At 37.6% G+C, this 25084-nt stretch overlaps 2 protein-coding genes across 2 annotated transcripts in view; one reads left to right on the top strand and one right to left on the bottom strand.

The window, feature by feature from the left end:
• NT5DC1 (5'-nucleotidase domain containing 1) overlaps window positions 1-25084 on the top strand; it is a 129532-nt gene that overhangs the window by 6857 nt on the left and 97591 nt on the right. Inside the window, exons 5-6 of the mRNA XM_085056126.1 lie at window positions 282-361; window positions 3862-3943. Coding sequence (XP_084912252.1) covers window positions 282-361; window positions 3862-3943 — 162 coding nt within the window. The remainder of the gene's footprint in view (window positions 1-281; window positions 362-3861; window positions 3944-25084) is intronic.
• Window positions 9872-17636, bottom strand: COL10A1 (collagen type X alpha 1 chain). The gene is made up of 3 exons (XM_085056125.1): window positions 17426-17636; window positions 16611-16764; window positions 9872-12022 (listed from the first exon to the last, which is right to left on the bottom strand). The coding sequence occupies exons 2-3, from the start codon at window positions 16747-16749 to the stop codon at window positions 10128-10130; spliced, it is 2034 nt and encodes a 677-aa protein (XP_084912251.1). The 5' UTR covers window positions 16750-16764; window positions 17426-17636; the 3' UTR covers window positions 9872-10127.

Genomic DNA, 25084 nt, shown 5'->3' with positions numbered 1-25084 from the left:
GAGACTATCCTGACTCATGGTTCTCCCCCTTTTCTTTCACCTGGACTTTTAGAATCTTAAAATGTGTTATTCAAATCTCACTGCCATGATATAAATAAACAACTTTTAGTTGCCAATTATGAGAATCAGAAGTGGGAATAAAGGGTAACAAAGATTGGGAAACATAATGTTTATTACCAGTAAAATCCAAATAGGAGCTTATATTATTATTTAAATGTAATTTTTATTTCTGATTAAAGCGTACAGGAGTGTTTAAAGTTTTTTTTTTGTTTTTTTTCCAGCTAAATACTATTTGTATGATAATTATTTTGACCTGCCAGGAGCTCTCTTGTGTGCAAGAGTTGTGGACAGCTTAGATCAGGTAAGAACTGGATTGTTTGAAAATTATGTATGGCATTATCTTTTTCTTCCACCACCACATCTCTTGCAAGCATTATTAAATGCATTTGATTCAGGTATTGAACAGCATCAAGGTCTTTTTCTCATTTGGACTATTCCATGTTGGACTTACTCTATTAAAGTTGTCTCTGAAAATAATTGTGAGCTACATAGCATGTTCAAAATAAAAGTACTTCCACCAGAGGGCACAAATAACTAGGATACTAATAGAAATGTGCTGTTTCCTCAAGTTTACCCTGTGATATGCAGAATATAGTTCTTTAAGTCTCCTTCAATTATACTTGATGGTACTTGAATAAATATAGTGTAAGTTTTCTGAATGACACAACTTGCTAATTTGCAAGTTGTTAATGAGTTGATAGCTTAATTTAATCCCTTTTAAAGCTTGTTTTTGTCCTAAATTTGTTGGTCTGTGTACACAGATATAAATACACTGCTGGGATAGTATATTTTTATTTATTTTCCTCTGCTAAACTGTATGCCAAATTCTCAAGGTGGAAAATACAATTGCTTAAACCTTTTCCTGTGCTTTTTAGATAGACAGAATGTCCTAAATTCTACCTTTGAAGTTTGATTATCGTTATTTGGTTGTGTAAAAGGAGGTTTAAATGTTTAACTTGTGTGCACCTGGAGGTAGGAGAGGGCTCTTCTCTTAGAGTAACTATATTGGTGTCAAAAGAATACTGATGTAGTCTCCTAGCCAGAGGTACCAAAGTGCTGCAGACCTGAAAATTGTCAATACTAAACCTTGTCTGCAGAGTGAAAGAGCTGTGAGATGAGTGTCTGGGGTCTCTTTGGATATTAGGTGGCTTGCTGCTTTAGCCTCTACTCCAAAATAGCATGCTGAGTAGATTGCTGCCTAAGTCCAAGTGCTGCATGAAGAGTTAGCTAAAACTAGCTTATTAGGGAAGCATGGAGGACAGGTGCTTGGTAAGACTCTTAATTTTCTGCCTGATTAATCTCCTTGCTCTAAGCCGTTCACAGCTTAGAAACCTGTTGCAGTTGTGACACCTGTACTGTATTTACCTTATATTTAATTTAGACTCAGCACAAATCACCTACTTATTAAGAGAGAAAGCACATCATAGCATGTGTGTGATAAGCTTTCACATCCAGTTACTAGTTCACAGGCTGGAGCACTGACCCTGGATCAGTGCCATCTTCTGCCAGAAGGAATTAAACCCGTGCCGTTTCTCTGGAGAGCTACCAGAAGTGGGTCATGCACCGTCTTTATCCCCTAGCAGTTCTCAAGTATTTTACTGGATGTTGGCCTAGTTTCAGCAGGAGGGCTACAGTAATTCCTTGGAAGGTTAGCATCAATCACTTGAGAAAGATGCAAGGCAGGAGGTGGTCAGGCTCTCCAGCCCAGAGCTCATGCCTGCAAAATGCTGCATGGTAAGAATTAGAAAGCATCACATTTTCTTCTTCCACATTTCTAAAAGAGAGTAGATCCTTCTGTGTCCTGTTCTGTGAGCCTGCTTACTAAGTACTATTTTCTTACCATTTCTAGACAACATTCTAGATTCAAGAAGGCTTTCTACTGGAAGCAGATGTGAGAATTGCTAAGTTTGGATTCAAAATGGGTTTAGACATGAATTGGATGCTGGACCACCCTGCACTGTTAAAAATGTGTCTGTGTCCAGAGCCAGAACTCTCATGTGATTTCAGACAAAACATGGGAGCTTCTTAGTGGTTTTGATCTTCACACTGATGAGCTAAATAAAACATTGCTTTGTCTTGGTGGTTCAGCTAATAAAATCACATTTTGCAATCACACCAAAATCATGGTGGACTGCGTGGCCATGCATATAGTTTTCTCTCTGCTCTTTGGGAATTTGTCAGTTTTCCCTTACATCTTGTATGCAGCAGCTGAAGATTTGCAAGGAATTAGTTTGACAGTTCTTTTAGTTTCCTCTGAGTTCAAATGTTCTGAAGGAAGTGTACCCAGCTTTAAACTAGTATCCATCTGTCCTCAAAACAGCACTCTGAGGAACTATTGGTTCAGTGCATTGATTTTTTTTTTTAAGGGAAACAAGCCAAAACAAGCCAAAATTCCAAGCTAAGGACTAAGTCAGCCACATCAAGTATAAGGGGAGCAGACAGTTAAGTTTCTTTGTCTTAAGATGAGTGCCAGCTTAGGCTACTTGCATTGCCTCTAGACAGGTGGTCCCCAGTACCTCCTGCACATAGCTTTGAATAATAACCCTTGGCTAGCTGAAGCAGACATACTAAACCTTTTCTCTTTATTAGCTCTTTTATGTATTTCTGTGGCAGTTTGCTATAGGAATGGATTTAAAAAAAAAAAGTCTAAAAGCCATAGCACTGTATCTTTGCTGCTCTTAACCTGTAGAGCTAATGGATTATATAAGCAGACTGCCATAGTGCTTGTCAGTTATGCACAAAAGACCTTGTTTGTGTGACTTGCTGATTGTGAAAGTAAATGCAGGTTGTTCTCTGGAAGCCTCCATGACAGATTTGGCCTGAAATAGCAGTTTACTTCAGCATATATAAACTACGTGGGTTTGGGTTTTGTTTGGCGGTGGTAAGGGTTTGGGGTTTTTTTCAGTTTCTGAGTGTTTCCCTCTCTACAAAATGGTTTATGTTTTCAAAATGGATCATTATTCAGGTATCAGTTTGGGTATCAATACACAGAGGGCAGCAGTGCCCTGAAAGCTGCTAACAGTCACCTTGAAATTTATCCTAATGTAGATCTGGAAAGCCTGTACCAGCACTACAGAAATACTTTCCATGACACATAAATGCTAAGACTGTACCACCTGCTTTACTGCTGCCAGGTTACTGTGTAACTGAGCACCAATTGAGCTCAGCTGTGCCTGGGAAGCTTTCTAGCAATGGCCAGAGACTGTTCACAACCAAGGATCGCCTTCCTCTGTCCTTCTGCCAAAGCTGGAGTTTGGCAGTCTTCGGAGTACAATGCAATGAAGTGCTGCTCCGCCAGGTTCTGGATGAGTATTTTATACACTGTTTGGGTTAAAGCTGTTGGCAGAAGAGCATTATTTCTAAATTATAGCAAAGGGATTTGCCAGTTCTTAAGGTGGAAGGTGATGCAAATGCCAGCCTGCAGATAATGGCAGCATGCTACTGAAGTTCGGTATCTGCAGCCCTAGGCAGCTCTTGTCCCAAATGTCAGTGACATGCTCATTCTGTAAGTTGTTGTTCTATCTGATGCCCCCCTTTGTTGTAACATTTTAGAATTCCTCACAAATATGAATTGTTTCTCCTTTTCCCTTCCTCCTCCCTTCACAACTCTCTTAAGAGGGCGATAACTTGTCTGCAGTTACCCGCAGTTAAGCTGGTTACTACTGAGTCCTGATGTCTTGTCTTAAGACTCTTACTCCATATAATTTTGTTTGTTCATGGCACTTCTGTCACTGTTTCATTATGAAAGCTTGTAATAGCTGATACTTGATATAATGACTAGGTTCCTTTTGACACTTACAGCATGATGGTCAGAGAAAATATGACTTCTGGAAGGACATGGTGGCTGCTATCCAACATAATTATAAAATATCAGCTTTTAAAGGTAAGTGGGTTCACTGAAGACTCACTGTAACAGCTGAAAATATTACACGTGCTTGCCAGAGCAAATATGCTTGCAAGTACTCCGTAGGCTACTCAACACAGCTTTTACTTTTCAAGTTTATAAATAGTAGTATAGTAAACACATGTTTTTCCTGGAATAAAACATCTTTATCAATCACTCTTTCCATTTTATTTCACTGTTTGGATATCTTTAATAACATTTCTGATGTGCTATATCACTCAATTTAGAAGAAAAATTATTTCCTGCCATGATTGCTATGATAATGTGGGCATCTTTGAACTGAGTTTTGAATCTATTCCTTATGATCTCGTGATGATATATAAAATCAGAAATGCACTGGCGAAAGGAATTCAAGTACTAATATTTTATTTTTTATTTTTTTTAGCCCTTTCATTTTGATTAGAATTCCTCATATAGTATTGACACAATAGAGAGGAGATTTTGAACTTCCTAAAAATTGCAGGGAACCTTTTTTCAATAACAGTGTTTCTCCACCCAAAGCCAACCTAATAGTAGCGTAATATCCATTAGAATTGGAAAACGTCTTGGATACCCTTCAGCAAGAAATTATTTTCTTTCCTTCCCAGACATAACTTCAGAGATACTATTAGGCATATAAAATAATAAGTTTATAATAAAGGCTAACCATTGTGTGTGCACACAGTTAATTGAAATTATTTTTAACTAGATTTCTTGTAAAATGTTTCTATGCAGCTTAGTTTTGAATTCTGAGCTATTGTTAGAATTACCTTGATTCATTAGACACAGATGTAGTTTGGACCTTCTTAAAACTTACTTTTTGTTCACCTGAGCTGTCCTACTTGCTGTATTCCTTTCAAATGTAATTGACAAAATTGTTTCAGACAGGTTCCAAACAAAGATGGAAGTTGATACTAAGATGCATATGGTAAAAGACAGCAAGATATTCCCAAAGTGCTTTGATTGTTGTTGTTGTTACTGTGTTTCCATTGGAGCTTAGAGTGTGATTGGCAGTTACGGATTCCCCCAGGAGCTCATGCCTACGCAAAATAAATGAATACTTTCTTTTCTGCTGATACAAATTCAACCCTAATCAACTGTAGCTATTTTTTTAGAATTTTTGCTAGTTCTTTTTTCAAGGCATGACAGCTCTTTTTTTTTTTTTTTGGTGTGGGTCATGCATCAAAAAGAATAATTTTTAAAAGTGTTCTTTGGAAATTAATGAGATCCAAAAGAAAGTTTAAACTAACTTTGAAGTCTACAAATAATTGCTCAGGTTCATTTATGTATCTGCTTGTGTGTACATGTGAACATTTATGCTTATACCTATCTATCAGGTACCTATTTCTATATGTAAATCTGGAATCTGCAAACAAAATTTGTGATATGACTTAATCATTTCTAGCTTCTGTTAGAGGAACATGCATGAAAGTGTTAAAAATCCGGGAAAGTATAGTAACTGATAGGCACAGGTTTTACTGGATAAAGCTCTGTAATATCAAAAGGGAAACAATACCGTTTATATGCACTGCTTAAATATTGTAATACAAGAAGGTGATATACTCTGTCATGCATCACTTTGAAAAGGCTTCTTAGTGTTTTTATTTTCCATTTAATAACATGGTCCAGTAGCTAAAGCACTGAACAGGGAGTCAGAAGAACCAGAAACAATTTCTTCCTGTATCACTTACCGGTGATATCCCTATGGAGCATCTTTTTTTGTTTCAGGCCCCTCTGTGAAATAAGAATAATGGTACTAATCTTCTATCACTTCTGACAAAGAGATTTTGTTTTTCTCATTTTCCCATCTAACATAACTTCCCCAGGAAACTCCTAAACCTGGCTCCCAGCATCTACATACCAGGAAGCTCCAGTGTCTTTCACAGCCCAGAGTCTGGCCTGAAAGCCACAGGCTTTTGACTTAACTCCAGGTCTTGTAGAGGGTTTAACCCTTCAGAGAAAAACAGTGCTCATTAACACTTAGTCAAGGTGAAATTTCAAAAGCAAACTTACTAAGTGGTCAGTTGAGGGGACACAAAGTTCCCAACTTGAAACGCTGTCTTAGCGGTGCCATTGTCAGTGGTGGAGCAGAACGACTGATCGCTTTATTTTTTGAAATCCAATGAGTGTTTGCAGTTCACTTTGATTTGTTGTCAGTATGCCCTTGTGTCTCTATGTCCCTTCTCTTTTTCACAGGATTTTTTTGATCATAATCAGGTGTCTGATGGATTTTGCTTTTCATTGTCTTAGCTATGGTAATTGCCTTAGATAATTGCCCTATGATATTTTTTTTGGATGGCTCTTTCAGATAGGCATGATTGTCCTGACTCAGCTTGATGAAGGGTATTAACCCACTCTTCTACTTGTAAAGAAGTGAAGAACTGAGGCTTGCAAGAGGAAAGTAAGGGGCTTTCCAAATAGTCCTCTGTTATTGTAGACATTCCGCTGTGAAAAACAACTAAAAAAAAAGGAAAATCTATGAAACTATACTATCAGAAAAGCAGTGGGTTAGATAGTAGAGAACACAAATATTTTCAACGTGGTAATTTCTTACCTAGCAATACCTGCAAGAGTGCCCTCTGCAATTGATATCCAAGCTGAGCATTACATTATTTCAGGCTCCATTTTATTCTCAATATTTTATTCTTTTTACCGGAATATTTTGCCACTGTAAGGTGATTAACATTGCCTTGATTGTGTTGGATATAGTGGATGTTACATAGATATTAGTAAAGAGCAATTTGAAAGGAAACATCATGGGGCAATGTATTTTACACTATTAAGATGTGTGGATGTATTATGGAAACAAAGTGTGCTCTTCGGAGGACTAATAGGAGCTAGAAGTACTGTGTAATTATTTTCTTGTGAAAAATATCAGATTTCATGGGGTTTTTTCACAGAAAAACCAATAGCTTTTTTAGAAAAATGTTGCCAAATATAACTTCTTAAAGCAGAATTTTGTAAAATTTCTTATCTTAGAGGCTACTTTCTCTCTCGTGAAGACTTGTTTTTCCATGTGATTTTCTTGACACTTCTGAAAACTGCAGCATCTGTGGCTATATAGTTAAAATTATATATTTGTAATATTTTCAATCAGTTTATAAGATAATATTTCATTTTGAAAGTAAAAAATCATGGCTGATATGGCAGCAGACTTCATAAATTTCCCATAACAGGGCTTGATGGGATACATATGTTTTTGATCACAAGTTTATGGTCTTGGCCGAAAATAATGAATCTAGATGTCTGTGATATGTGTTTTATCTTTTATATGCAACTTCAGTTAACTTTTGTTATAAGAAACAAAAAGCAAAGATGCTTTTCTGGCCAAAAGAAACAATCTTCCAAAAATTGTGCAAAATATTAGTAGTTCCTGATGTTGATGCAGCAGTGGTGAGAAGTCTTTGTTTGTCTTAATTGTGAAAACTGCAACAAAGAAGCAAGTAATAAAGTAAATTTGGTGCATTTCTTTGCTGTACTTTCCAGCTAAATAGAGAAGGGATTGTTTGGGTGCTTCTTGTTTTTGATCATGTAAGGCTTCAGGAATTTCAGTACTTCTTTGGAAGTGATTTTGTACTATTACAGGCTCTGAAGTTTTCCTTTGAATCTCATGTCAGATTTTCTTTTATTGTCCCAGATCCAGAAGAAGTGGGGTTTTTGGAAGGGCTTTATCCTTAGATAAGATTGCTGTTCTTCATGGGGAGAAATGTTAAAAAACTTAAAAATACTACAGACCTTCTCAAGGTCCCCTCTAAATTGAAAATCCAAAGCTAAAATCAAAGTATAAGTTGTGCTTTTGCCACAATTTGCTGTACCATCTCTAGCTTTTCAGTTTTAAGAGTTGCTTTTCTAGTGACTTTAAAAAAAAATGGGCACCAGATACAAAGCTGCAGACTTATTTGAAGTCCCACATGTTCAAAGGACAAAGACATAAAGGACAAAAGCTGATTTAAAGCGGATGGATGGATGGATGGATGGATGGATGGATGGATGGATGGATGAATGATAAGGGTTAGTAAACTATGCTTTTAAGAGTGCTGCCTTGGCCCAGTTTCTTCTAAGTTAATTGGAATCACAGGCCAGTAATGTACTGCTGACCACCAAGCATCTCCAACAATTTCAAGTATGTGCTTTGGCATACATTTCATGTGTAAAGAAATTAACCAGAAGACTCACAACTACTAAGTCATATTTTGCAGCTCCCATATCCAAACCACCTATTTGTTTCTGAAACAAAAGTTCCAGGTTGGTGGAGTGGATGGACAGCAGCACATGCTATGTTTAACTACTAGAAAGTGCTGTTGAATTAATGTGAACAACTGCACAGACAAACAGTTTTAGTGCAAAAAAGAGATTATTCTTCAAAGATCTGCAATTAATATTTGTCCTGAAACATTAAGCTGGATAAGTGGGAATAGACAATTCAGACTCAAGTGTCTGGAGTTTTATTTTAGCTTGAAAGAAAAGTATTGCTTGGTTGCTATTTATAAATTGTGGCACTGTTCTTTGTATTATTTCCATACAAACATTTGTGTGTAGTTTTTGTAATAGTAGCAACAATTTGCTTGCCTATAACTACTTGGTTGCTAAAAATAAATAGATCTCATATTACATCTTTTTGTAAGCATTTATTATTTTACTGAACTATAGCCTAAACCACAGCCTTCCTTATCCAGCAGCGCTTAAAAAGAGGAAGAAAAAAAAATTCTTCAAGTTGCTTTCTTGGTAGGTCTTCACAGCTTCCAAAACATTACAGAGTTTTGCTAATGATGGATCAATCATCAAGCAAAAGATACCCAAGCTTTTTTTATTAATTCCAGTGTATTATCAAGTATTTAGGACATTGCTGATTTCAAACGTACACAACATGACAAGCCTTAAGTTCTGCTTTCATGGGGAAATAGTAATATCACAAAAATTTTAAACAGGCCTACATATTTTCAGTGCAAGTGATTAAAAGCTTCTGTTTAAAAAATTGAAGCTAACATAATAGTTTTAAGGGTTCATAAGGTTTTGATGTATATGATACTTTTAAAGCACATGAATGGCAACTGTCATTGGAAGAAATGTGTCATCAAACTGTTACGGTTTCATAATTCATACACTAACTTTTCATAGTAGCATAAAGAATGAATGAAATGACTAATGTTTGTGAGACATGTTTGTATGCAGATATAGTAAACTTGCTTATGTCTACTGACTAATTACTGCCATCATCTGATAAAATTACCAAATAAGTAAAATATATTTCTCACACTATTGTGTTTTAAAAGAATGAACTGTTCAGAAAATCCAGGCAAGGATTATCTCCAGTTTAGAGGTGGTAAAGCTGTTCTGTTTTTCTCAGTGTCTGCATGATTCACAAGCATGCAGACACTGAGAAAAACAGACACTGTTTTTAAGGTTTGGATTTGGTCAATGTTGTTTTATAGTACTCTGAATATTATAGTTTTACAGAATGTTAGGAGATTTGAAAATATTGAAGTAGTTTGTTGCATCAATGTGCCTTAAAGAAAGGCAAGTGGATTTCAAGACTTCAAATGTGGTTGCTTTTTCATATTGTGAAACTTTAGATCTTCAGTAACATGTAATAATTATTAAATTTACCCTTCTCCAAGATAGTTATTCATTAATAAGAACAGTAAAACTAAATGAAAACTGTGATATTGATATGCACTGTATTAGAGTTGTTGTTCTTGTCTCCTGTTTATAGCTTAAAGATGAAGCTGGATATAGAATGTTCCTTAAGTGCATTGTCCAGCTGTTGAGGTGACTGTGGTGTATTTGAGACCATTTACTTTGAATAAAATACCTTCAGTTAATTCAAATACAATAAAGTATTATTTAGCATCTTTTATTGTGTTATGAGAAGTGATAGAAATTCTGATTTTCCTTTCAAAAAAATAAAAGGAAAAAGGAGAGAGACTGTGCATTATATTAATTCATAAAATTTTATTGTTGCATTCAGTCAGACAATCATCATTCAAAACAAACTTTTTATGACAATTCTCTAAAAACATACAATATTATTCTACTAGGTTTGAACCACTCTCTTCTACCTTCTCACTCCCTCCTCCATTCCTATTACAACATTGAAGTTGCATGACCTGCTAATGACAAATCAGATCAATACCTGGTTAAAATGGTCTGAAGGAGAGTGTGTCAGGACAGGGAAAGTGGGATATTAGATATGAGCAAACAGGAAACCTGAGAAAGAAGAGTGAACATAGTCAGAGGAGTAGAGACCATTAGATTCTGAATTGGGCAGTTGGAGCCATACTTGGTCGTTCTCCATGAGGTCAATGACAGCACTGCCAGAAGCCTGGTCAAGGTATCCTTTCTTGTACTCATCATAGGTGTACATGATTGGGGAACCGTTTTTGTACAGTGCAACCCAAACATTTGTTCCTTTTGCGTGTACATGGTAGGAGAAATAGTACAGTCCGGGGGTCCTGCAGGTGAAGATTCCTGTTCTGGGGTCATAGTGTTGCTGCCTATTGTACAAGATTTTATCAAATTTGATGGGGACTGTTGCCGCAGGGTAGGCTTTTGAGAGGATGACACTGAAAGCAGACACAGGCATCCCTGTCAGAGCTTGGTTTACTCCTCCTTTTATGAAAGATATCCCTGATAAGTCCCGAGACTCTCCTGCTTTAACATAGCCTTCAGGCATCTGTGGGATTACAGCTTGGCCGGGGGGACCGGGAGGACCTGGGGGACCTGGCAAGCCAGGCTCACCATGGCTGCCTTTAGGCCCGGGGGGCCCAGGTGGTCCCATGGGTCCACTTAAGCCTTTGGTGGAAATGCCTGCTGGGCCCGGCAGTCCTGGTGCTCCTTGCTCACCCTTAGCCCCAGGGGCTCCTGGCAGGCCGGGGGGGCCAATGGGGCCTCTGATCCCAGGTATTCCCGAGGGCCCTCTGGGGCCTGGCTCACCGTTGGTCCCTGGCACTCCCTTGGCTCCTTGTGGACCCATTGGACCAGGCAGCCCAGGGAGCCCAGCAGGGCCTGTATCACCTTTTGGACCTGGGAGACCTGGGTGTCCCTTAGGACCAGCGAGACCCTGCTCACCTGGGTATCCTGGTTTTCCCTCTAATCCTGGTAGGCCTCGTTCCCCCTTAGCCCCTGGGAATCCTGGGTGGCCTGCAGGGCCCATGTCACCTTTGGGCCCAGGCAGGCCATTCTCACCAGGCAAACCTTTGAGTCCATGAGGGCCCATGCTTCCTGGTGGCCCCATTGGCCCTGGTTCTCCTGGCACACCAGCTGGACCTTGGTCTCCTTTAGGTCCTGGAAGGCCAGGAGGACCTTCAGGCCCTCTGTGTCCCTTCATCCCTGGCAATCCTGGCTTTCCAAAACCTGGGAGTCCAGGTGATCCGGGCAACCCTGCAGGTCCGGGATGTCCCTTGGCTCCAGGGATGCCTGCTGCTCCTGGTGGTCCCATTGGCCCAGGCTTGCCAATACCAACTTCTCCAGGTTCACCTGGGAGACCCTGCGGACCTGGGAGGCCAGCTGCTCCAGGTGCACCTGGAAAACCTCGGTCACCTTTCAGACCTGGCTGACCTGGCAGACCACTTTCACCAGGCTTCCCTATCCCAGCAGGACCAGGGGGGCCCCGGGGTCCCTGTGGGCCTGGAAGACCCCTGCCACCCGGGCGGCCTGGAATGCCAAATCCATTTTCTCCCTTTTGTCCATTTATACCAGGGATACCTGGCTCTCCTTTCTCACCAGGTGGTCCCCTTGGCCCCTGAGCTCCTGGAGGGCCTTGTGGTCCTGGCTTGCCGGGGACAGTCAGTCCTGCAGGGCCGGGAGTGCCGGGGGGCCCCTGTGGCCCTCGTGCTCCTGGGAGTCCAACAGGTCCAGGTTCTCCTTTCTCACCATTTAATCCTCTTGCTCCTGGCTTTCCTGGTAGGCCTGGCACTCCTGGCTTTCCGACTGCAGAGAATCCGGGGGGTCCTGGGGGACCGGGGGGCCCTTGGGGACCCGGACTTCCAAATCCTGGCTTTCCTGCAGGACCTGGTTGTCCTCTTGGTCCAGCGGGGCCTGGAGGGCCAGGGGGTCCTTGTTCCCCCCTTACCTGCACACCTGTGAGAGAGAAGAAACCAGATCAACCAGGGCATCTACAATTTAGTTGCAGGCCATGTAGCATGGTGGTGAAGTGCATGAAGGGTTAATTTAACTTCAGCCTAGTAGAAGTTAAGTTTCAGTTACTGTGTTGGTCACTGAGAACCTGACATTGAGAGTAAAAGTGTTTCAGAGCTCTTACAAGTAACAAGTGCCAATTTGTTTGAAATGTGAGATTAAAGGGGTCTAGAATTTTTTTTTTTTTCCTTCAATACATTCAGGATCATCAGAGAGCTTAGAAAATGCTGTGTAGGTAGATGCAAACTTAAGTAAGGAAAAAAAATTCAACAGCCAGGTAACAGATTTAGCAGGTCATCAGACTTGATGAATGAAATCACAGAAAGCTGTCTGTGCAGGTGTAGCAGCTTTTCTGAAAATACTAAGTGACTGCTACATTTAAGAAGTGAGAATTTTCTTCTCCCCTGCCTCCTGTTTTCAAAAGTGAGTCACGGCACTGTTTCCTTTGTAAACATATGCATATTATATTTTCAGATACTGTGTGAAAGACTTCTGCCTGTCGTAAAAATTTCACAAAATAGCAGGTCAAAACTGATAATTCCTTCTACTGCCAGAATTCTGTTGCTGTTGGATTTTTTTAATACTGCTTCATTTTCTTAGTTACCAAAACAGCAGGTGGAGCCACTTAACCAAATGTCACAAACAGAGGAATAAATAAGCTCATTGCTTAGTTTTGTGTGTGCTTTGGAGGAGCCTGTAGCTTCATGCTGGAATTAGCATGCTGATTTATTGGACATTACATACAAGGTTAACTTGGATATTGTGAGATTACTTCAGTCGTTTTTAACAACTGGCAGCATTATAGAACACAATGGCATATCTGTGATGGATGCTGATTTAAGAAGTAATTTTAAAAATAAAAACTGAAGGATCTAAAAGGAACTTGGATTCTGTTTTTTATAGCGCAACATACTCTATTGAATACATATTTAGAAAAGATTGATAATTCATCAATTGCATCAGCTATAATTTTTCAGTCTCTCACGAAAAGACCAGTGTATGTATTACACATATATATCCGTGTGTGTGTGTGTTTATATATATTTATATACATATGCATGTGTAAACATATTATAAACATTTGCGTGGATGTTTATGCAATGGCTGTTTGGCTGTCTCTTAGATAATGAACTGCATTTTCCAATCTGTAGCTAGTCCTGTTGAACCAAAAATGAGGTGTAGAAGGAAACTATTCTTCTACGTATTGTTTTTTAAAAAATAATAGAGGTCTGCTTGTGAACTACATTTGATTTTGGTTTGTTATTGGATTTGCAAGGTTGCCTTTATTCTATATTGACAGTTTTTATCTAGCAAGTGCAGAGAATGCATTTTCTTTTCTGCTGATGCATAAAATCAGCACAAATGCATGTCAACTTACTTTGCACATCTTCCTATCGCATCCTTCTTAAGGCAATGAAAAGGAAAATAGCTGTTAAAATCTGTGGTTTACTGACAAACCTTTTTATTTGGTGGTTATTTGCAACAGATTTGAGCTCAGAGTGCATCTCCTTATTAATTTTACCTTATTTTCATGTATATATATCAGTCCTAGGTTCACCGAGTGGTGAATCCTATCTTTTTTGCATAAGATATTAAAGGCTTTATCAGCACTCATGTTGTTATAGAGATTTTCTGTGAGCTGTGTTGTTTCAAAGTTTGTTTTAAAGCTGCTTTTAGATTAAAATTGTAATTGTAATTCTGCTGTCTAAAAGCAATGGTTATTCCTCAGAGGAAGGAAATGCTGAATGCATTAGTAAAATAGGATTTATACCAAGAGCATTGAAGTATTGATTGTCTACTCCTTACATGTCTCAGCACATACCTTGATGCAAAATTGGTTTACATTCTCTAGTGCAGTCAAACCCCATATATGTATTGAATTCAATATGTAGACTTTAACATAACCTGCAGTAATGGCTTATTTAAACATCACTTAATAGTCAGGCCTCATTCAGTTATTGATTTCAATTTGGATTTTTCAAATATTTCAAGCCAAAGAGCTACTGGTCAAAAAATTATATTGTGGACAGCTGTGAAGACCAAGACTTTTTAAACAATTTCACCAAACTAAATGAAGCATTAATAGGCTTTGGTTGCCAACAGAAATTGTGTGATCTGTTTTATGTTATCCTGAGTCACCAGTTTGGGTTTAGACTGAAATCTCAGTTCCAGGCTACTTTTTGACAAAGCTGTACAGAGTAGAAAGATAATTTATTGGTAACTGTGTCTGTAGAAGTCAGTGTTTGGTGATTAAATAGGAAAAGTGAGCTACAATGAAAAGCTTGCCATTGCTACTTGAGCTACTTGCATGTGGAAGAACTCACTAGACAAAAGCTGGATTGATTTGGTTCTGTGGGCTCCTGTTTTATTCTTCTGAGATCATCTCAGATTAGGAGTGATGGTCTCTAACAGTCTTCCCTCTTTAAATTCTTCTAAAAACTCTCTATAGAATGCTTGTTTTCCAGACTCAAAAATAACAGTCTTCCATTTTTATGCTTGCTCACCAAGTGAAAATTAGTCAAGTACTTTTGAATGACTGGACTCACATGTCTGTGAAACTATAGGCTGTTCCTGCTTTTGAGGTCTAGTATATAGTCTTCTGTTACCTTTCCTAAATGGAGAGCATTTTATACTTCTCAGGTTTTGATATAATCATTCTCATTCTAAATATGAATTTTTATTCCCATTAGATTCTGTGTTAATATATAAAGTGAAAGCTTAGTTCAGGACAATTCATTTCCCCCTTTCACACCATTGTCTGTCTACCCTGATTCTTGCTTATTTTGTCGCTGTTTTCTCCCTTCCCAAATGGTTTCTACAGAGGCGGAAAGAAAAACCACTATGAGGAGAAGTAAATGAAGTATGGTAGAGGATAGCCAAGTAAATATTACACTTCACTTAAAAATAGTATAAATATGTAAATTTTTCTGAATAAAGTAATGGAAAAACACTATGAAAAGTTAATGAGGAAGAAGGGAGGAGATGCAGCATTTAACTCAGTGAGACTTCTAGTTAGTAAGTCTTCAGAGTAGCTGTGTTTATACATGTACCTAAATTTGATCTGGGAGTGCTGTTTGGATTCCAGGCAGTCCTTGTGCTAAAAGCAATGGATGAAACTGTGACAGTATTTTAGTACAGCCCAGAAGAACTTTTTGGGGTAAGGTTACCAGCCATGCTGCTTTCACTTGGTTCTTCCTGCAGAGATTCTTGGAGCATGTGGGTTGGAGCTGACTGGTATTGGGGCCAGCACTGACACCAGTTGGTGTGAGACCAGAGTGTCTTTGGGTTCCATGTGTGCTGCTCATGATCAGATAGTCCATAAGATCAGTCTGTAGAGCTATTCTGAAACAAAACCCCCTAAATGAAGGGAATGTGGATGCAATGCCCTGAGCAACCATTCTGCTCTCCAGATATGCCTGTGTCCTTTTTCTGGTGAAAAGAAATTTATTTGCTAATGCTATTTTCTGAGTCCCTCATTCAGTTTCCTAATTTCTGCCCAAATATGATTATTACAAGTGAAAGTAGATGGGATACAGAAAAAAAAAAAGAAAAGCTATTTTGGATAGCCTGATGATGTCTGAAAGAAAATAATGCTGTTCTCACTGGGGGAAGGTGAGTGTTTACAAGGAAGATTCAGTTCTCTTAATTTTAGTGATGACAATTTTGAATACAGATCAGAAACTTTGATTTCAGTTTTTTAAAGACACTTTGGCCTAAGCATGGAAGAATAAAACAGAACTCAAATAGTTTCAAACATTAAGTATAGCCACCTAACTGACTTACAAGGAAGAGAGAATAACCAGAAATAAGATGGCACAGTGTATGGCATTGTAGTTATGTATTGCCTATAAAAGCTGCCATTAGACTGATTTATGCAATGAAGATTTTTTTTGTGATATACTAAAGAGAGCAGATTGCTATTTGCTTAGTCTGTAATTAAAGTGTAAGTTTAAATCAGTCATGAAAAAGCTATGTAGAAATTTATGGCACATTTTTACAACTATATATATAATTTTATTTTGCCCTTCTAGGCTTCAAACAGGTCTTCATTTTCCCCTGTGTATCATATATATATTTAAATTCACACCTAATGTCTGTTTTGAGTACAGATAACATGACAAAATATGTAAAAGTTCTTCCTGAATATTGTAGGTGACAGGTCTGTTGCTAGAAACCTGAGTGTTGACTCAAGAAATTCAAAGATAATTAGCATATTGTACATAATTATGTGCACTATCATGTTGTGTTACTCCCAAAATTGAAGTGAATATTTGGAGTTGTTCCCATGTTTCTGCTCTACATGCCTTTGGTGATTATTGTGTAAAAAAATTATGTGACAGGTGTGCATCTTTGTCAGTAGGAGGCAACTCCAGAGCCACTGCAAGTTCTTTCTGCAGTTACAAAATTATTCTAATAAACCTAAACTGTTAGTGAAATCTGAATACTAGTAGTGTAAGCGAAGAGCTTTTTTCATGTGTTGATCCTCTAGGAATAATTGTGTTAGTTTATTATGAAAAAATAGTAAACTTACCTTGACTCTTGACATTATATGGTAGAAAATGTGGCCCCTTGATGCTGGATTGTTTCTGATATCGCTCAGAAAAATATCCATCACCACCATGGACAATGTTCAGACATAACAGCAGCAGTAAAGATATTTGTAAATGCATGTTTCCAAATCTGTTCTGTGTTAGAAAAGGTAGAAAAAGTTTGTTGTAAAGAAAAGCTGTTTAGTTCTGTTTCTTGTGCATGAATAAATGAGTTTTCTTAAATTATTGGTATTAAAAGTAGCATTATTTTGTGCTTAGTTCCTACTGCATTCACTAGTTGTGAGAAATCCTCTAAGAGAAAGGGAATCATCATTGCTACCACTTTGAATGATAGAGCTCTTGGATGGATAGCTTAGAGGCAATAGTCTCACTCTTAGAAAAAGAATAATTTTAGTTGGATGACAGTCTATTCAAAACAGCAGTATTCAGAAACAGTGATTACTTAAACTAGAGCCCCAAAGTAGGTTCAAGCGTTCATATATAAAAACTCCTGAAATAAAGAAAAGTTTTCAGTGAAAGTACATAACATTTCCTTCACCTTACTGCCTCTGTTTAGTGTTACAGCAAATGAAGGATGAAGTTCTAGGTCCTTCAGTATCAGTGGCAAAAATCTCACCAAGGTTGAAATCAGTAGCCTTTACAAAACAGTAGCCTTTACCTGTAGCCTTACAAATAGCCCCAGTGGCAGTGAGGAAGTTGGCCCCTAAATATCAGCCCTCTTCCCTACCCAGACAGAAAACAGGTATCCTGAAGAAGTTACCTTTAAAACCAAGGAGAATAAAATGAAATTACATACCAAAATGTTGTGGAGCTCCAATGCAGAGTGGTAGAGGAGTGAATCCTCCTCCGTTGAGGAGTTCTTCTGCCACTGGTGAGTGAGCAGAAGCTGATGATTTCAAGTGTCACCCTTGAGTATTTATCTGGTTTTCCCCTTAGTTGGGTGACTGCTGGGCATATGCTCCTCCCCCAAAATCAGTAAGCAGTAATTATCTGTGTGTGTATAAGTGTGTTTTTTAGGGGTGGGGGGAGCTATTTTGGGCAGTCATCCTAGATCCTCTTAAGGGTTTTTTTTGTTAGGTTTTTTTTCTTATTGTTTTCTTGGATCTCTTATTATTTATGAGATTGTATTGCTCATATCTTATTTCTTCTAAAATTTTATGGTCCCTGTGTTTTTAGTACTGATACTGGTAGCATTGGGAAAAATCATGAACTAATAAGTAAGGTTAGTAATTCCAAGTGTTCATTTAAATTTCTCTGTAAATGTTTTAAGGAATGACCTATACATTTTGAACTTTAGTGAGCTATTACTTTCAGGAGTAACCCCACTAAAGTTTGTAGAGACCATTTATGTGAGTAACTAGAGACTACTTACAGGAGTAATTGTTCACTGGGGTACAAGTGGAGAACTTAAAATCAACTAAGATGTTAATAACTGAGTTATGAGAACCTGATTACTTTTATGCAGTTACTATTTTAGGAGATTTTTATCTTCATGTTATATCTCTAGACTTCTGTTTTGATGTTGGAGGTACACTACTATGCATATAATGCAAGTAATGTTTCTGTGTTATGAAGTCTTGAAATACAATTTCACCTTACAAAATGAGAATTTCATTGTGTCCAGTTGTAACAAATGTAATGACATCCACACTGCTGAATTTTGCAAGTGTTACACAGGGTGATGTTTGGGGGTTTTAGTTTAGTAAATTTAAACTAATGCTGTTTTTACTGTTGGTGGGTCAAATTTGGCTATGATTTTAGCTGTTAAAAGATTTTATTAAACCACTCTTGCCTAATGGACTGTATCCACAGATTGCAACTTCTTTTTTTTTTTTTTTTTGGTAAATCTTACAGTGATTCAGTATCATTTTATTAAAGTATTTACTAAATAGGCAGTAGCTCTCAGTCCTTGAATTGTTTGTGACTCTGAAACATCATTTAAAACTGAAGGTCAAAGTAAGAACAAGAAGCAAAATTTTCTGATTTAGGATGAAACTGTAGAATTAAATATGTAGTGCACTTGACTTTCAGAAAAGATACCTACATATAAATTATCTGTGTATTAAAACTTCTTTGCCAATTCCAGACTCCTTTGATATTCATATATGGTATTCAATTTGTAGGAGCTATAGGAATACGAATAAATAATGTGTACTACTGTTGGTTCTCATGGATGGTAGGTGCAGAAAGAACACCTGTTACTGTTCCAACCAAAAGGCTGAGCTGGTGGCCCTGAGCCCTGTGGCTGTCCCGAAGAATGGCAGGTTAACGTGGGCTGAATTTTACCTGCTCTATGTCTTTGTTTAATTCCACACTCTCGGCTTTTTTGGCTTTTATGTATTATGGCAAATATCCTAGAACACAAGTTACTGTACTGAAAGTGACCAATGGACCATCAAGTCTGTTCTGCTTCCAATTGTGCTAATACCTTTGCTTTACTAGAGGACTGGATTAATGTTTTAACTTAAACTGGTGCAATAATTTATTCAATGTATTGTTGAACAGTTCTTCTATTCTTCTTCTTCCTAGCCATCCTCTAAACAACACTATGTTCTGTTTTTGTAAATAACCCTTTCTGCTGCAGGGATCTTCAGTCTAAAGCCTGCTTTCTCCATTAAGTTTGCATGCCTGACCTGGTCAGTGATTTTCAGAGAGACTTTGTATATCTGAGATAGCATTTCTACTCGCCACATATGTATTCAGTTTCTTTTAGTCTTTTGGAGAAGGAAACTCTGTCCTCAAGTTTTTTGTGTAATTTCTCAAGGTGCTTGATTTAAACAATTAGTCTCTATAAATTCAAATGATAATCCAGTCATCCACTTTTGACAGAGGCAGCAAATACATGGGCATAAAGTTTATTTCCTCCTTGAAAAAACACAGCTCCAGCCCCTTTTTTGGTTCATATAAACCCAAAAATAGCTTTTGATTTTTTTAAAGCATTTAAATATCTAGCCCTCAGTGGGAAGTGTGGTTATTGCTAATTTGACAATATTTGGTTAAGAACAGCAGACGACAGTTTTATGTACACACAGTTTCATGCTAATTTCTTGCCTAATTCATAAATACCCCCAAAGAAGGCACACTTATGTTACAAAAGCACCAATAATTTACACTGATATTTGCCCAGCAGCCTCACTTCCTGCCTTGGCTCCCTCTGGGCAGGAAGGTGAATACTCTCTATGTGTCTCTGCATAAATAGGGATGATTATGGGGTCAAAAGGTATATACAGACAAACCTGTTGTCCTTGTGATTAACCTGAGCTCCACCCTATTGTGCTATCTTATGCCACTTCTTTGGCTTGAGGTTTCATTTTTTGTGGGAACAGGAAATTGAGGTAGAATTGGAGTTCACTGCCTTTGTATGTTTTCCCTGTTGCTGTGGCTGTTTCATATTGGCAGAGCACTAACACGCATTTGGCACTAAACATGCAAATGAAAGGTGTGTTGCAGTATGTATTTGCCCATGCCAAAATACATGCAACAGACATACTTGTGTATATCTATTTATAGTAACAGCACATTGTAAACAAGAAAGGTTATTTGCAAAGCTTTTTTCAAAATACAAGCCTTCAGATGCTTTTGTTTTATAATTATACATTTAGAAAGTTGCCTTTGCTTACCAATGAAGATGTCTTCACTCCCTCCTTCCCACAAATGTAATTGTCAGGAATAAAATTTGATCCATTCTGCTACTCCCAAACTTGCTTTTTAGAAGTGTACTGTCTTCATCTTCCCACTTAAAGATATTCATGTTTTGGCAATGCAATAGCTTAAGTCTTAAGCTTAACTGCAATAAAATGACTCAAAATAGATTCTCTGTGGACCATATGAATCAGGTACTGAAGTCAAAGCTTCTAGTGCCATTTGCAGCACTCTGCAGTGTTTCATCCTATTTACTGACTGGGTGTTCAGATTGTTGTTGAATATTGTTGGAAGGCATGCACTTACACATGCTTTCCAAAATCCCTTTTTGCTTCCGTCTCTTACTCCCACAGAGTCAGTGAAAACACGTGTAACATGGAAGTGATTTGGGAAAGGGGAACTGACTTTCACGACAATCCTGCAAGTTACTCACAAAGAGACTTGAGTGAGTCCCACGATAAGCAACTGCTTACAAGGAAGAAGTGTGGAACATCTTAATTAAACGTAAATGGTAACAAAACAAGAAACCACTCGCTGTCATACAGCCCTCAAAAAAAAAAAAAAAAGGAAGCTGAGAAGCAAAACTCTGGAAAATGTTGTGCTAGGTCTTTGCAGTAGTTGGGAATTGGCCAGTTATGTTCTTGATGCTGAGGATTCTCAGTGTGAAAATTCTTAGATTTATTGTTTTGACTTGGAGTATGTGATCTTGATTTTTGTACCATCTAAGCACAAATCATGTGCTTAGTTTGTTATTTGAGAGTTCTCTAAAAACAATAACTCACTGCTTTAACTTGAAATTTGCCTCATTTTTAATAGTTAGTCTTTAGTCTTAGTCTTTAGTCTTAGTCTTAGTAATTTTTTCTTAAAATTACTGTTGTGGATTATATGGATTATAATTTCTGTTTATGGTACAAAATGGTACTCAAGGAACCTGGTGGGTGAAGGGGTGTTTACTCCCTTTGTTTTGATAGGTAATCTCGTTATGAAGAAAGAGTCAATGTGCTGGTGGGAGATTTTTTCCTTTAATTTAAAAAGTAGACTGAAAAATGAGGAGTAATTTGTTATTGATGATATAAAATCAAGACACTGTCAACAACAGGACACTGATTTTGTCACTTCTGGCTCAGGTCCAATTTTCTTACCTGCTTGAAGAAACCTGCCCTAGTCTGTGGCAAGTTTTCTTCTATTAAAATGCTTATACCCGAAACTCATGGTAACTACCATTTTGCAAAGGACTCTTAACATCTTCTAGCACCATCTCTGGTGAATGAATTCTCCAGTCTCCAATTTTAAGTTTTCAAAGAAAGGTGTTTAAGAGTTTCCACAAGTTTGAAAGCCTGCCATGAAATAAAATGAATAATTGGCTTTCGTAGTTTGTGGTATGCTTTATGGCACTTTAGAAACTCCTAAATCGTGTCAACTCCATGGTTTAAAGCTGTCCTCTACCCCTTTCTGTCACACAGTGGTGAAGAGTGTTTTCATGCTCCCACAATAGCAGCCAGGTAAGCCCTCAATGGGAGTGCAGAGGAACAAAGTGTTCCACTGTACCTCCTGGGCAAAACTAATGCAGAGGGGCTTCAGCTTTTTTATTGCTCACAGTCAAACAGACCTAGAGGAATAGGAAATGGGAAGATTTGTGAACTCGACAGCTGTGGGAAATCTCGGTGTTTGTTTGTTTTGTTGTTGTTTGGTTTGTAATTATTGTAACATTCTATTTACATGGGGGGTATTTTCTGTGCCAACACTAGCTGCTTGGACAGCACAGGACTAGAAAACATCTTGGAGAAGGAAATATTTACCTTGCTAATTCAAAAATAAATAAGATTTATTTTGAGTTTCGGGATGTATGTCGTCTTTTTTCATTAAGAGGCTTGTTGAGGTAATGTACAGGGTTGTGCAGCCCTATCTGTGTTCGTATTTTGAGATATAATAAAGAATTCTCTTTAAACAAACAAACCAAAACAAACTCTGTTACTCCTACAGTCCTGTACTACTCTTTAAATCTATAAAAAGTCCTTATACTCTTTTAACACTTGTAATTGTGGTTGAGTAAATGTCCTCCTTTCAAGTAGTAATGGAAAGATGGTCTGTATTTATTCTGGCCCTGCAAAACTAACTGCTGACCAGTTTGTTCTGTTCAGCTCAGGGACCTGTTGATCACAAGAGCCCTATTTAGTATAGCAGTATATTTAAATAGATGACACCCAGTTAAATATTTATAGTTGTATTCTGGCTGAGTGAACTTGCAGAGACACTGAATAACCATGCTGAAACCTCAAAAGAATATGCATTCTACAAAGGTTATAGAGAAAGCTTTGAGACTAACACGAAGTTTTGATTAAACAATCCCCTGAGGCAGAGGATTGATTAGCCAATGATAATGATTTCAATCAATCAATTCATGACTGATTGAAAGGAATTGATTGCTTTCTAACAGCACTACATGGTTTATCACCACATTCATTATGCATGTATAAAGATAAGATAATCTTTGCCCATTTTAGAGATTTTCTGGTAATAGAGTAAAAGATACCAAACAGAAGAACTGGTGTTAGAAAAGATGGTTTCCAATACCTTGGGTATGCTGTTGGATTGACCTTATTCCTCCCTCATTTTTATTTCTCCCTCCCTTGTTCCCAAAAGTAAAACCAACAAATATTGTTCGAATGGATATATTAATTTGAAATTCTTATCAGATGTGTGGGTTTAATTGAAAACTGATCAGTTTCAAGATACTGAAAACACAAAGCTGGTTTTATATATTAAATATTCATCCTTTCTCGCACAAATGCTTTTCTGATTAAGTAGTGTAAATGTTTAAATATATAAAGTTTTGTATTTTCACTAGTTCTCTTAAAAAGTATAACATGCAGGTGATGGCAGGACTTGCATCTGACAGGACTTGCATGGAGAGGAAGAATAGAAGTATTCAGTTGATGTAGTTCACCAAATTCAGGAAAATTAAATTTCCAGGGGCCTGATCAGTGAATAGCCTAAGTAAATGCAAAGCTTTTGCTCTGGATGTTGACAAAGGAGTTCCACAAAACTGTTTATGGAACTACTTAAACAAAACCAGATAAAGAGGATTCCAGTTCATTTTAGCTGAAGATGCACATTTTCAGCCTTCTGATTGATGTTGGTTGCACTCCCCATTGTGTCAATACAATGCTTTATGAAGCTTTTCTTTGAGAATTTGATTTGGATTCAAATCAGTCAGACTTTCCTGAGAGTGATGGAGGACAGAAACTTGTTTTCTATAAGTCTGTGTCATTTTACAGTATGTTTTAAATGATTTTTAAACACATTAAATTTATCAATAGTCTTTAAAAATTACTGCAAGTCTTCTTTCTATTTTAGTAAGAACCTGATGTTCTAGTTTAAAAAGAGCATTCACAGAGAAACGTAAAAATGCTAAGTAGTTATATTTACCCAGTGAGGACTATTTTTAGTCCTTTTTTTTTAATTCATGCTCTATTTTTTCAGTGATTTTTATTAGATTATTTAATATCTTGCACTACCTCTGTGCCTGCTGGATTCAAGGTTTCTGTCAGACTGCCCTAAACCACAGTGAATAAAGAAGAAACCATGTTAAAAAAAGAATGGGAACCACTTCTGCTTTCCCAAAGGTGAAAAAGTTCATGCAGCTTCCTTTGGTATCCCATAATTAGGGGAATCTGCCAAATAGTTGGTGAAAAATAGGTGTAACTGAGCTGCTTTTTCAAGTGTACCCACTGGAGCATGTAGTCAGCCTGCTGAATAGTCTCATTCATTGACTGCACTACCTGCTGTGGTTTGGACAATTGGCACAGAGTTGTTTTTAAGCTTCCATGCTTAAAAACAGGTGCCAAAGGGGGAAATCCAGACTTTTGCAACCAGAACAAATAAAAGTTGTCTGAGTTCATTTTAAAAATAAGGGATTTGTTTGTTTTATTAAGTCTGGCATTTTAAATATTGATGTTTTGTATTAATTTATTTAAATTGAAACTTTGGAAAATTATTTTGGTGAGTGCATGTGCGTATGGTGGGTGCAAGTCCTATGAAAAGTAGCTGAGGAAGCTGAAGTTATTTAGCCTCGAGAGAAGAGGCCCAGGGGAGACCTTATGTCTCTCTACAACTACCTGAAAAGAAGTTAGTGGCTTCCAGAGTCTTTTCCCAAGTAAAGAGTGAAACAATGAGGAAGTGGCCTCAAGTTGCATCAGGAGAGGGTTAGATTGGATATTAGAACAAATTTCTTTACCAAAAGGATTGTCAAACATTGGAACAGGCTGCCCAGGGAAGGGGTGGAGTCACCATTCCTGGAGGTTTTTAAAAGACGTGTAGATGTGGTGCTTAGGGACATGGTTTAGTGCTGCACTTGGCAGTGCTGAATTAATGGTTAGACTCAATGATCTTTAAGTCTTTTGAAATCTAAAGGATTCTACGATTCTGTATAAATTTTTTATACTCTCTCACTTATGCAAAATAAGTTTGAGTCCATGGAGCCTAAATGTTCCTGATGATTATTAATTGGACTAGTTTTACGTTAGCTGAAATTGAATTTTTACAAATATAATGTCACAAAGGAGAGTCATAATTATTTGCTTTTAATAAAGTGCTAATGCAGTGGCAGCTTTTATTATTACAGAAAATGCATCAGGGCTACAAAGTTTTATAGGTGACATTTGCCATATTACCTGAGTCAAATCTCAAGTTTCAATGTCTCCTGCATTTCATAGGAGGAAAATCACATGAATGTGAGGGATGATCTTTTTTTATGTACTTTAACTAGTAGGCTTTAATATTCAAAGCTTTAAGGATCAAAAGATACTTATAT

This window comes from Lichenostomus cassidix, chromosome 3 (assembly GCF_008360975.1).
Source record: "Lichenostomus cassidix isolate B80296 chromosome 3, HeHo_3.0, whole genome shotgun sequence".
NCBI classification, from domain to species: domain Eukaryota; kingdom Metazoa; phylum Chordata; class Aves; order Passeriformes; family Meliphagidae; genus Lichenostomus; species Lichenostomus cassidix.
This window is presented reverse-complemented; position numbering and strand designations above follow the sequence as displayed.

Coding starts and splice junctions, on each gene's coding strand:
- COL10A1 (XM_085056125.1), bottom strand. CDS start 16,749: ATGCATTTACAAATATCTTTACTGCTGCTGTTATGTCTGAACATTGTC. Junction 12,023..16,610: donor ATATAATGTCAAGAGTCAAG/GTAAGTTTACTA, acceptor TCTCTCTCACAG/GTGTGCAGGTAAGGGGGGAA.